Here is a 14,623-nt window from a genome sequence, read left to right as displayed (position 1 = left end):
CATGATGCAACCATATTTTATATTTGTTTAATTAGTTGCGGCATGGTACTGCTTTTTCTTTTTTGTTTTAATTTTTAGCATGATTATATATTTTAAAACTATATTAACTTCATATTGCGTTACTTTAAACGCATAATATTTTATAAAAATTAGCTTGGATATGTTTCGCTTGATTTTCTTTTTTTCAACTTGTCGATTTTGTAAATTATAGGGAACATATAAATGCGCATTGTTTATATACATAGCTTGGTACATCGAATTGGTATGTTTAAACTTATGTGTTCGAGTATGGTGTTTCTTAATCTTTTTTACCCCAATTTTGTGCTATTTTGACGGAAACTTCACATTTTACTTTCTTCAAAAAGAAAGATGCTGAATTTTCCATAGACTCTACTAAAATCTTTAGAGCTTCTTCTTGGTGTTTTTTGTCTACTTCAATAATAATTTCGTCATGAACACATAAAATAATTTTTCCATTGATATGCCTCAGATTTTTATATAATTCTACTAAGGCCAATTTAAGTATATCTGCACATGTTCCTTGTACAGGATAATTTAAAGCTTTTGTAAATGAGAAATAAGGAAATACAACTTTTCTGTTTGACAAGGTAGAATATTCTAATGCCCTAGTTTGTTTAACACTATTATGCCATCTAGATAATCCTTTATAATGCTCAAAAAACGAATTGTAAAAATATAAACATTGATCTAAGTTCATTTTTACATTATAATATGTATTAGCATAAGTTTTTAGATTAACATAGTTCATGCCATATAATAACCCAAAATTAATAGCTTTAGCTACATGCCTATCTTCTTTATTAATTTCATCGATTCCTTTTTTTGTTATAATGCTAGCCGTTAATGTATGTAAATCTATATTGTTATTATATGCTTTAAGCATAATTTCATCATTAGTAATTTCTGCAGCAATTTTTAACTCTATTTGTTTAAAATCGGCTATAATAAATATATTATTTTCAGTAGGAATAAAGATTTCTCTGATATTTTTTTGTCGTGGTATTTGTTGTAAATTTGGTTTCTCACTACTAAATCGTCCAGAAAATGTTTTTAATTGATTAAATGTTGTGTGAATCTTATTTGTTTCCTTATTAATGTGCAATGGCAATTTTAGATAAAATGCTGAATATAACTTATATAGCTTCCTGTAGTTTCGTAGTAATGCAACTGCATTATGGTTTATAAAATTTTTTAAATTAGCGTCAGAAGTGTTGTCAATTAATTTATTTGATGAATCCCTTACATTGTTATCTTGTAAAGCCTTTAATATTTGTTGTTGTGAATTAACATTTATATCTTCATTTTTTAATTCCTTTTTCAACTTATCTCTTTCTACATTTAACTCATTTAATATTTGTTCAGTACTTTTATTTAAGCTCTCTAAATCAACTTTTATTCCATTCAACTCCATATCACAAATGGGTAAAATACATTTATTTTCAATGTCATTAACAATTTGCATATTTTCTGCTGCTATTTGTTCACTTAATTTTTTATATAGTTTTAATAGACAGCTAGAATCCCGAGCAGCATAAAATAATTGATTATTGTTTAAGAGGGAATTATTCCATACACTATTCTGTTGTTGCTTATCTAAATATACAGATAAATATTTTTCGACTATGTTATTTAATTTAAAACCATACATATTTTTATTCTTGTCTAATAATTTACTAGCTATATATGTATCAAAAATATTTGTTATATTAAAATTATTGTATAATAAAAATTTGGTATCAAATTTACCATTCTGAATTATTTTTACTATATTTTCATCATTTAAAATTTTTCTTAATCCATCTAATATATTATTATTTGTTATATTAAACATATCGTATATTATAACTGGATAATTTTCAACGGCGATTTGTATTAATCTTATTTTTTCTCCAAAAACTTCAAGCCCTGTTGTTTCCATATCTAATCCACAATATTTTATACCATTATATATATAGTTTATTTTTTCATTATAGTTTTTGTCATTAATTATAAAAAATCGAGTCTCAATATTATCATTAAAGTTTTTTTCCGGTTCATAATAATATAAATTTTCTTCAATTTCTGTATTATTATCGTTTATTAATTTAAAACTGGCACACTTTTTTACTATATTTCCATCGACATTTATTATATTATCGTCCATATATTTCTTTACTATTTCATCATCGAGATTTGTCTCAATTTGATTATTATACATTTCGTTATTCGTATCATTATTAATTCCATCATTCTCTCCCTCTTCATCCATACTTCCCATATTGTTATATTCACCGTCTTTATTCTTATTGGGATTTATATTTCCTTGTCTTTGTAATCCGGAAAATGTTTCCTTTTGCGTAACATTTATACTATCATTGCTACCGCTTGCATCCCCTTCTGTTATTGAAATATATTCCTTTGGAATACTTTGTAAAACATTTATGAACACATCCTTCTTTTTTAAATTATTCCCTGCTGTTTTTATATTTAATTTATTAACTTTAATAAAATTACGAATATCTTTAATTGGAGAATTATTGTTTATCACACATTTTCTCATCGATATTGATATGATTACATTTTTAAATTTTTCTTTATCGTCATCTTTTAATTCGTTGCATAATTTCTCTAATCCTTCATTAGATAAAAGATAAGAGGAATATTTCCCTTTGATCAGGTTTTTGCCGTTCATCTTATTAGCATCAATATCACTATTTTTATTTCCTCCTTTTAAATTTGTACTAACATTATTCTGTAATCCAACATTTTCTGTGACACTTTTTTTTTTAGTATTTTTTTCTTTGGATCGTATTTCATTTGACTCCAAAATTTGTGCAGTTGCACTATTATTTGACGTTTTGGCATGAGCCACTTTTTCGTCATTTTTTTTGAGCAATTCGCTAATCTTAGAATTGTATCTTTCCTTCTCTTTCTCTATATCTTCATTTTCGGTATTTTTTTCATTTTCCTTTATTTCATTAAATATATCCCCTCTTCTAGTTCCACTTCCCAATGTTGAACTCTTTAGAAGAGATAACCCTCCTGAATCTGCAACACATTTTCCTATTTTATTATTGTATCTTCTAAAAGCATGTTTTGATTCGTATTCATCAGATAGCTGCTTCATGTAATCATATTCATCACACAGTGTAAAATCCATATTATTATTAGAAACAGATGAAACATTTTGTAAAACATTAGAATATGATCCATTTTTATTCAAATAGTTATTACTGTTGCTGCCTCCAATAGAACTATTATTTGATAGGAAGTCATTTAAATAATTAATTGGCATTTCTTTTATTGTCATATTTTCTTTATTATATAAGTATGGGATTCTTCCCAAACTTCCTTTGAATCGATTTTTTTTAATATCTATAAAAAAAACAGCTTCGTTATTTTTTGATATTTGTCTTTGTATAATAAAAACATTGTCTGCTTCTTGCGTCGATTTTACACTACCAAAAACTGATGAAATAGAAAGTAAATTATTATCTTCTTTTCTTGGATGCACTACTAAAGTTATATGAACATTTTTATTAGTACTAAAGGATCGAAATTTATCAATAGCTATATTTTGAAGTTCATAAATATCAGAAAACTTATTAATATTTAACATAAATTGTAAATTATCTATAATAATGTGTTTAACATCATACGCATATACAGCATAATCCATAGCATCTAAAACTTGATCGATATTTGTACTTCCATGAAATTTTAAAAATTTTAATGGCAATAGCTCAAATTTATCTGCATACAAATCAAATAAATCGATATTCTTTTCTAAATTTTTTCCACAAAATTGATTTAGCATTACTTTAGCTAATTTTATATTATTTATTTCAAAGGATCCCCATAAGGTTGACACTCCTTGAATACAATAATCTAATGATAGCTGAGAGAGAAGAGTCGTTTTACCTACTCCTGTTGAACCTGTCCATATTGATAATTCCCCCATTCTTAATCCATATAAAAATTTATTTAATGATGGAATGGTTTTACTTCGTACTCCATTTATTCTATCAGGATATTTTAATTCTTCTAATATATGTTGCCTCAAATCATTAAAATTTAATATTTGACTGTGCTTCACTTTTTCACTATTTTTTATAAAAAATTGAACATCTATATTATTTTTTAAGCAGTCATTTGCATCTTTTACAAATATTTTATTCCATATATACATTATACCATTATCTATAAAATATACATCATTTTCTTCCTCTTTTTCAGTGTCTGATTGATCCAAATTTTTCTGTTGGCTATCTTCGGAATTAGAATTGGTTGAAGCATCACCATTGCTCTCTTCACTGGATGACAAAGATCCACTATTTGGATTTAGCAGATTTATTACTTTGTTTTTTCGTTTTCTTTCTCTTTTTATTTTAAACGAATTCTCATTCAAATAATGAACATTTGCATCAGTAATAACATTAGTGCGCCCTAACCCTATTTTATTAACAAAATTAAAAACACTAGATTTACCGGCTTTATCAAAATCTAGCCATAAATGAATTTTTTTAAACCTTTCTAAATGAGGTAATAAATATATAGGTAAAGATTTAGAGCCATTAGGTAACGAAATAGCAGGATAATTTGTTTCTTGGAAAATTGTCATAGCATCAATTTCCCCTTCAGTTAAAACAACTTCATCAGAGTCAGTAATTAAATGATCACCAAAAAAAAATAACTTCATATCACTTCTTACATTTTTAGGATATAATCGCATATATGCTTTATCTTTTAAGCTTCTCACTTTTATTCGAACAACTTCATATGTATCTCCTTCATCCTCCGTCTTTCCTGCACCTTTATAAATGTTTTTACAGTTATTTTCATTTTCATCCGAATTTCTTATTTTTCTTATGAATGGGAACACCAAACATTCGTGCTTTTCGAATTTTCCAGAATTTTCTAAAGATTGAAATTCCATCACAGAAAAACCGATATAATATTTTTTTAATGTTTCAAAGTTTAATTTCCTTTCATTCATTAAATAATTTCTAGCATTTTCAGCTTCTTTAGAATATAATAAATTCATATTATACACCTTCACATCATTAAATGTGATTTTTTCTTCTTCATATGTATCATTTACAATTGGGCTTTCAAAATTACTAGTAACCAAATCCCCCATTTTTAATTTAAAATCATAAAAGCTCCCTTTGTATCCACATCTATGGCAATAACTATTCCCTGTGTTTTTAAAAATTTCATGTTTGTACATGTTATCATATTTATATTTATGGGGCGGGCAAAATGGGCAATATTTTAGCGTTATTTTCACGTCTGTTTCTATATATTCATATTTTTTCCTATTTAAATAATTATACACATCGTTTATGTTTATTTTGTAATATTTTGATACAAATGTACTCATGGCATTTAGCTTATTTTTAGTTTTATTTAAACTATTATAACTATCATTTTCGTTTCTAGTCCATTCTATATCATTATTCCTTTTATAATACGCCCTAAATTGTTTTTTCAACAATTCCTCATTTGGTTTCGAGACAAGTTCATTTATTATTCCAATATTTTTTTTAAAATCATTTTTTTTTTTTTTTAACAATTTATAATTTATTTTTATATAATTTGCCTTTTTTAACCTATTTTTTCGTCGTTGAATTCCTAAGGCCAAATTCAGAAAGAAGATGTAAAAAAAGTAAAATAAATACCACGGCATCTTCTCATTGGGGCAATTATTTTTTACTTGTTACAAAGTAGCATCTTCTTCCTCTATAAAAAAAAATAATGCCCATATTTCTTGCTCAGAGCATATGTCTATGGATACATGCATACATGTTCATCTTAAAATATGTGCCTCTGTAGATATATTAGCACATATTAATAAATGGTTGCGAATATTCAAAGCATTTGAATAAATTCGGTCCACACATAATAAATTAAACGGGCAATTATACACGTATATACACAAGCAAGTTATATACGTTGCCAATAGATCATCACTATTTGCTAAATTTGATGATATGTTTTGCACATATTGGCATAAAAATATTATTAAAAATACACAATAAAAAATGATGAAAAAAAAAAATTAAAATACCAAACAAATCAACAGACAAACAAATAAAATAGTTTTATTAAAAAAATATGAATATTACTAATTATGCTTTATCTTATTATATTATCTAATTTTTTTGTTCTTATGATACTAATTATATTTTTCTAATACCCACAGAAGTAGTCTATGGTACGTAATTATAAGCATAACTCCCCATCTAAACTCGAATTACATTTTTAATAGTTTTACATTATAAAATGTAAATACATTGTCGATAGTTTATTAGAAATTAAATTAAATATTTTTTTATTATTAATCACTAAAATATCTATATTTATATATATTTTACTTTAGTAGTTTTAAAATTGTGTTATATAATTACACATTTATAAACCGTGCTTATATATTGCTCATAAAACTATTATATATATATGGATATTATTATGTATATTTACATACATTTTTATTAAACACATTTTAAAGAAAATGTGATATGAAAAATGAAGAATTATTCGCTATATTTTTTTTTCGGAAATTATTTACTGTAAATTTTAATTTTTGTCATTCTTAAAGGGCATTGAATATATAGGCATATAAATGAGGGCAACTATAATATGCATATAATATTCAATAATATATGGGTAAATAAATATATATGGAATTTATACGTATTCATATGCATAGATTTTTTTTTGAGACGATAACAACTTCAAAAAATGAAGTATTTATTAAATAAAATTTGTATAATAATAACAAAATAATAAAAATTGAAAAGATAAATTTTTTTATATAAGGTATATTTATTTCTAAAATTTACCTTTCTCTACATAAAATGTTTCATTCGATTTTTATTATATTTTGCTCTCATTCTGTGCTATTTTATCATTATTTTTCTTTATTTTTTTTAAATAGTTACAATTTATTAAGTTTTATGTAGATTAACAAAATTATTTAAAATTACAACTAAGTAAATAATATATATATTTATATATATACTTTGACTATATTAAAAAACAAAAAAATGGGACATGTTCACAGAGATCAATATATTGGAATATAATAAATTTTTAAGTAAAACCACAATTTTACCATTTGCATAATTTATGTCTACATATATAAAATATTTAAACAAATCAAGAATACAAGAAAACTAAAATATGATCACCATATACCAGATATTATTATTCCCAGACGTATAAATCTTATAACTTATTTGCATGCCTATAAGATCCATAATATAATTAAAAATAAAATAAATTTGGATGTATTAAATCATCACATTGATTAAGATGAAAGGTAAAGAAATTCATACTTCTCCGTGTTTATAAATATATATAATTCATTTTTTCTATATTTTTTATTTATATTTTCTCTTTTTCTCACATATAGGTACTATTTTAAGTAGAAAAGAAAAACGGAAACTGAAAAGGGCGCAAAAAAAATGGAATAAACTACTTTTTTCAAATAAAAAAAACAAATTCAAAAGAAATGATAATACAAATGTAAGTAACAATGAAAAAGAAAACCAAATTAGAAATACAAAAAATGATTTGATTGGAAAATTTTCAATCAAAGGTAATAAGAAAAAGAGAAACTCCAACTCTAATGATTTAAGTGATACATTCCAAAAAAAGAAAGCCAAAAAAATGAATAGGAGTATACGTGATTTAGACGAAGATCAAAAAAAGGACGAGTATTTATTATCGTACTTATCTAAAAAGTTAAAAATAAATAATAACAAGCACAATGAGGAAAAACTTTTTAATGAATTAACAAAAGATGGATTCGATTCAAGTTTGTTAAAGTTGACTGATATTATCTTTGATGAATTTCAGAAAAAACGCCCCAATAAGAAGGGGAATAAAAAATTGAAAAATAATGAGGATGAAGATGAAGAGGAAGATGAAGAAGAAGATGAGGAAGAAGATGAAGATGCTGATGATGAGGAAGAAGTAGACGATGAAGATGAGGAAGATGAAGAAGTAGATGATGAAGATGACGAGGAAGATGAGGAAGAAGATGAAGATGGTGAAGATGACGAGGAAGATGAAGAAGATGAGGAAGAAGCTGATGAAGAGGAAGATGAAGAAGAAGATGATGATGAGGAAGAAGTAGACGATGAAGATGAGGAAGATGAAGAAGTAGATGATGAAGATGACGAGGAAGATGAAGAAGAAGATAATGATGGTGAAGAGGTAGAGGTAGATGAGGAAGAAGACGAAGAAGACGAAGAAGAGGAAGAAGAAGAAGAAGAAGAGGAGGAAGAAATAGATGATGAGGAGGAAGAAATAGATGATGAAGAGGAAGAAATGCAAGCGAAAGGAATTGCGAAGAAGGAAAATAATACAAGGAAAAGAAAAGAAAACTACAAAGAAGACGAAAAAAAAATCGAGAAGTTTCTTATGTCATCATTAAATAAAACATCGGAATTTAATATAAAATGTATTATAGAAGATATCTGTAAATATTTTCACAACATAAAAAATCCAAATTTAAAAATAACTTTTGTTAATTCCACTGTTAAAATAATATCAAGTAATTTCACAAATGCAAATATTACAGACACACATATATACTTATTTGTAGTTATGGTGTGTATATTAAATAATTTGACGTATCGAAAATTATTGAAAGACTTTTTAAAAGAATTAGTTATAATTTTTAAAAGATATTTCAAGAACAACATTAATTTGATGAAACGTGTAGAAAAAGAGAATGAAATAGCAAATATTAATCTAATAAATAATGAAGAAAGTGATAAAAATAATACAATGATTAAAATTAGCACAAACACAGAACAAGAGGAGACAACAGATGCATGTGATAACAGTAATAATAATGAGGCTCCTAACAAATTCGATAAACAAGCATTGGAAGATAAGCCAATTGGTCAATCGGAATATGATAAATATCAGGACATTAAAATAATTTTGAGAAACTTACTAAAGTGCTTTAGTTTATTTTATGCTTTAAATTATGTAGATTTTGATTTCATAACAGATATAATTAACATCTTATGTGAATATATAAGTATTAATAGTGTAGATAATATAATTATAATTTTAAAAATATGTGGAATGAAATTAAAAAATGATGATATTTCTCATTTAAATTATATTACAGATCATTTAAAAAAAGAAGTTGATAATTATATTTTAAAAAATAATATATATTTAGAAAAAAGTAAACTGCGATTTTTGATTAAGGATATAGAAGACTTAAAAAATGGAAAAATGAAATTTTATTTTTTAAATAAATTTGAATTCCTTTCTAATATATTAAATGAATTTGAAAAAAAATATGAGTTTAAAAAGGATATTCTATCATTTTCTTTTCAAAATATATTCAAAAATGACGATAAAACACCGAAAAAGACAAACAAATTAAACAAGGCTATAGAGGGAGAAAACGAAAATGATGATACCAATTCAAATGATGAAAAAAAAAACATGAAAGAAAACAATTTTAATAAATTGAATTACTTAGTTGGAGGGGAAGAACCACACTCCAATGAACCTCATTACAATAAAATGCTAAAAAAATATAAAATACAAGGAATATTATCGAAAAAAATATTTTTAATTGTTAAGAATAGTTTAGATATAGAAGAATGCGTTCATAATTTATCCGTAATATTAAAAAATGAAAAAAATATACCTCATGTTATTCAGACAATTATACAAATAATTTTATATGATAAAAAATATAAAGTTGCTTATTGCAGAATATTAAGTAATATATCAAAAATTAAAAATAGAGTATTCCTATTCAGTTTAAAAACGGTTGTTATTAATTTTATTAAAAATATTAATAATTATGATTTAAAAAAAATACTTTTTTTAAGTAAGTTATATATCTTTTTGTTAAAAGAAAACTTGATTGATTTCAAAATTTTTAAATTCATTGATATAGATAAAAATGAAGATCAAACAGAACAAAAAAATAATTCATCTACCTTTAATTTGCATTTTTTTTTTAAAACTATTTTTATACTAATGTCGATTGACGAAAAGTCTACTGACCCATCCAAAAATGCCCAATTATGGGAAAATCTATCCCAGGTTTTACACAACGGCCAAATTAGTAGTTCCTACTTTTATTCGTTTAAGAAAATTATTAAGAAATACATATTTGATGAAGAAAAAAATATAAAATGTGTATATCCACATTTTAATATGAAATATATACAATGCTTTCATAAATTTTTAGAAAAAAAAACAAAAAAGAATTTGTAGCTTCGGTAGGAGCAATAGATCCATTTTTTCGCTTTTTTTTGTTAATTTTGTGCATTTTTTTTAAGTATATATAATTTGAAACATTTAATTTAAAAAAATATTAACTTTGTTTAACTAATATATATATGTGTTGCATGCTGATCTTTCATGCATTTGCTTAAAATATATGTTCTTTGCTTTGAGCAAGAATAACCTACAATTTTTTCCACTGACCGTCTAACGTCGGTACTTTCAATTAATATCGGAATAATTTGTATTCAAAACGCATTGCGTTATTTAAATAGGCATTTAAAAAATACTGTTTTTTATTATTTTGTAGCTTATCATGATAAGATATAATATTTAAAAAACTTCATTTCCTATGGGATAATTTTTTTATATGTTTTTTCCTCCCTTTACTGTTGGTAAAGCGGAAAGATAAAAGTTCTTACATCATTTTAACTGGCGTTCATATATGTATAACAATTAGTATAAATGAGGAAATTAAATTCTTCAAAATTAATATAAAATAAGCTAAAAAAACGAGAAGAAATAACTATGTAAACATGCTTATAATATTTATCCTTTTCCTATTTTTGTATCAAAAAAGTAGCTTTTGTATAAATCCTGATTCTAATTTTTTGCGTAAAAAAAACCCATTCTTTTTATTAAATGATCTCAAGTGTAAAAATAAAATCAAACAAAAGAATCAGATATATTGTGGTGAAAAAAAGATAAAGAAAAATGAATTTCATGATAGATGTATAATAAATGTTAAAGGGGGAAATGGAGGAGATGGAATATGTTGTTTTACAACATTTTCCCAAAAAAAAAATAAAAAATATGCATCTGGTGGCAGAGGAGGGAAAGGTGGTGATATATATTTAATTGGTGATAAAAAAATTGATAACTTTTTAAATTTGAAACTAAAATCCTTTTACTATGCTGGAAATGGGGGGAAGGGATGCAACAATAATCAACAAGGGGAAAATGGGAAAGATGAATATATAAACATACCAATAAATACAATAATTTATGAAGATAATAAATTTATTAACTTTATTCATTCAAATTATCAAAAAGTATTAGTAGCAAAAGGTGGAAAGGGTGGAAAAGGAAATTATTCATATCGAACCAAAAGTTTGAAAATACCATATGTTTGCCAATTTGGAGAAAAAACAAAAGAAAAACAAATTATTTTAAAAAAATTATTTTTCACAGATCTAGGAATTATTGGATACCCTAATGTAGGAAAAAGTACATTATTAAATAAAATCACTAATGCTAATGTCAAAATAGCTAATTATAGTTACACATCTTTATTTCCAAATTTTGGAATATATAAGTGTAAAAACGAGATAAAAGAGATGGAGAGTCATGAATCTGAAGAGGCGATTAAGGTAGAGGAGTACAAACACGAAATAGAAAGCGAGGTAGCGGAAGAGAACGAGAAAAACGAGTTGGAAATCAACGAAAAAAATACTGAAACAAGCACAGAAGGGATAAAAACGCGGAATTACACCGTGATCGATTTTCCAGGTATTATAGAAGGGCTAGATAAAAAGTTATCGAATGTCTCGTATAAGTATTTAGAGCATCTTAAATATAGTAAAGTATTAATTTACATGTTTGATATTAATGATAAATCTATTGTTGAGACATATAAAAATATAAAAAATGTTTTAGTTCAATATGATCCAATTTTTGAGAAAAAAAAAGAAGTGATAATTCTTAACAAAATCGATATATATCAAGATAAGGAAAATATAAATACTATTATAAACTACTTAAAAGAATATTTGAAAAATGATAAAATATTTTGTATATCTGCATTAACTGGAACAAATGTTATAGAAACAATTGATGAAATTATTTTAAATATCAATAAAGAAAATATAATTGATAATTTTATAAGTAACTTACCAAAACCATGCGATATTGAACAAATCGAAAATAGTGATAATTACCCACCTAATGATTATAAAATTCATAAATATAATGAGCATATATATATTATTAAAGGCAAATATATTGAAAACCAAGCAGATATTTTTAACTTTTCAAAAAATGACAGTGAAAAAGTATTTAATAAAATATTAAATGATTTAAATATTAATGTAAAACTTAAAAATATTGGGGCAAAAGAAGGTGATAAAATTATTATAAGTAATTACTCATATGATTTTTCTCTTGAAAATTTATAGTAAAGGTGAAAGAAATCATTTATATAGCATACAATTTGCGCACATTAAAAATTTCTATATATTTATCACATTAACTTTTATATAGAAAATGAATTATGTATTTTTTTTCTTTATGGATTGCTATTTTGTCTGCTATTATAATAGAAATATTCTTATATTTCCCTTCTCACAACCATTCTGAATTATGTTTTTTTTGAAAACAAAAAAACGACATCGTTATAAAATTTGGTCGTTTCGATACTCTCGTTTTTTCTTCATCATCATTTTATTTTTTTCATTTTGTGTTATTTCATTTTTATTTTTTTTTAATTTTTTGTATATTCTTCATTTTCATTTGCTTACAGCATATATGCATCTCGCATTAATTGTTTAGTATTTCCATTTTCTATATACCGAGTTAACTAATTTATTTTTTTTGTGTTTTTGTTTTTTCCTTTTCGTTTTTGCATCATAAAAAATTATAAAATAAAAGAAAAATATTGAACAAAAAATATATACGTATCATGAGCCAAAATGGTACAATTTGCGAAAAGAAAAAATAAGGATGACTGGCAAAGGAAAAATCGGCATAATCGACATTCTAATTTAATGCATGAAAGAAATATTCATAAAAGCTTTATACCAAATTTTGAAGAATTAGGAGAAAAGTATGTGTATTTAAATAAGTATTTAATTGTGAATAAAAAGGGAAAGAAAATTTATAACTTTGAAAAAACAATAGCTACCTATTTTTTAAGTAAAGCTTTGTTAAAAGAGTATTATAATCTTCATTTTTTTCTGCCATATATATATGATGAAAAATTAGATAATAAAATTGACAATATTATTGCATCATCATCATATAATAATAATGAACAATATTTTTTATATCATAATGAAGAGGAATTATATGATATAAAAAAAAATTCACTTTTGGAAGCATATAATGAATACACAGATAATTTGTTATATCTTATTGATGCATATGAAGACGGAACACAAAATAACATTAACAAAGAAATAACATATCCTAATTTGAATAACCAAAATGAGCAAGAAAAAAAAAAATTTTTATGCCCATGTGTACCGGGGAGAGCTAATTATATTCATATCATATCAGACCTTACAAGTATAAATTCATTAGAAAATTATAAGGACAATATAAATACATACATATATAGAAACAATAATGATATCAATAATACCCAGATATTATTATATGGGAATATAATAAAAGTTTTAGATGTTGGAGTCGGTGCTAATTGCATATATCCCCTTCTAGGGAATATTGTCTATAAATGGTCTTTTATAGGAGTAGATATAAATATAGATTCTTTGAAATATTCTTATATAAATATCATATTAAATAATAAAGAAAATGATATATTGTTAAAGTATCAACACGATAAACATAAAATATTTTTAAATGTAATTAAAGATTCAGATTTATACTTTTTCACAATGTGTAATCCCCCATATTATACAGTGATGGAAGAATTTAATAAAAACCCTTTCCGAAATGTAGAAGCAAATATAGATGAAGTTGTTTACTATCCTGAAAGAAACGATGATGAAGTAGAAAACATTAATGATCACAATAAATATGATATATCCAATAATGTTAATTTGTATAATGCGAATGATCAAATTAGTGATAATAATGAAATGAAAGCAAAGGAAGAGAATTACTATTCTCCTAAAAATGGCAATAATGCACCTTTTATAGGACCAGACAATAGTAATATGCATGAAAAAACTAAAGACATAAATAGCCATTCGCATAAAGGGGGAGAATATAAATTTATTATGAAAATGCTTAATGAAAGCAAAATATTTTTTTACAATGTAATATGGTTTACTACATTAGTATCAAAAAAAAGTAATGTCAAATTCATAAAAAATGAAATATTAGAATCAATGAGATTATATAGTATACATAAAAAAAAACAAGTTGATTTCATAAACGATATAATAGCAAACAATTTATGTTTTGATAAATTGTTTTATTTTAAAAATATTAATAATGTTTCCTTTCCATTGTATATATCACAATATAGAATATTTGAGTCTTATACTGGAAGAATAACTCGGTGGATTTTATGTTGGTCATATTATAATGAACCACAAATTAATTATTTAAAAAAAAAGTTTTACGAAAAAAATATTGAAAATGCCACATAAGAATAATAATTAAATTA

At 24.4% G+C, this 14,623-nt stretch overlaps 4 protein-coding genes across 4 annotated transcripts; 3 read left to right on the top strand and 1 right to left on the bottom strand.

Moving 5' to 3' along the window:
- Window positions 1-298: 298 nt before the first annotated feature.
- PVVCY_1003650 (plastid replication-repair enzyme, putative) lies at window positions 299-5,689 on the bottom strand (the record flags this gene model as incomplete). The annotated part of the gene is made up of 1 exon (XM_008625810.1): window positions 299-5,689. The coding sequence occupies one exon, from the start codon at window positions 5,687-5,689 to the stop codon at window positions 299-301; it is 5,391 nt and encodes a 1,796-aa protein (XP_008624032.1).
- A 1,628-nt stretch (window positions 5,690-7,317) lies between these two features.
- Window positions 7,318-10,263, top strand: PVVCY_1003640 (conserved Plasmodium protein, unknown function; the record flags this gene model as incomplete). Its single annotated transcript, XM_037634473.1, has 2 exons — window positions 7,318-7,324; window positions 7,418-10,263. 2 exons carry the CDS (start codon window positions 7,318-7,320, stop codon window positions 10,261-10,263), a joined length of 2,853 nt encoding a protein of 950 aa, XP_037490568.1.
- A 545-nt stretch (window positions 10,264-10,808) lies between these two features.
- On the top strand, window positions 10,809-12,446 carry PVVCY_1003630 (GTP-binding protein, putative; the record flags this gene model as incomplete). The annotated part of the gene is made up of 1 exon (XM_008625808.1): window positions 10,809-12,446. The coding sequence occupies one exon, from the start codon at window positions 10,809-10,811 to the stop codon at window positions 12,444-12,446; it is 1,638 nt and encodes a 545-aa protein (XP_008624030.1).
- A 513-nt stretch (window positions 12,447-12,959) lies between these two features.
- Window positions 12,960-14,606, top strand: PVVCY_1003620 (methyltransferase, putative; the record flags this gene model as incomplete). The annotated part of the gene is made up of 1 exon (XM_008625807.1): window positions 12,960-14,606. The coding sequence occupies one exon, from the start codon at window positions 12,960-12,962 to the stop codon at window positions 14,604-14,606; it is 1,647 nt and encodes a 548-aa protein (XP_008624029.1).
- Between the last annotated feature and the right edge of the window lie 17 nt (window positions 14,607-14,623).

This window comes from Plasmodium vinckei, assembly GCF_900681995.1.
Source record: "Plasmodium vinckei vinckei genome assembly, chromosome: PVVCY_10".
NCBI lineage: Eukaryota > Apicomplexa > Aconoidasida > Haemosporida > Plasmodiidae > Plasmodium > Plasmodium vinckei.
Note: the sequence above shows the minus strand (reverse complement) of the source record. Positions and strands in the feature narration are given on the sequence as shown.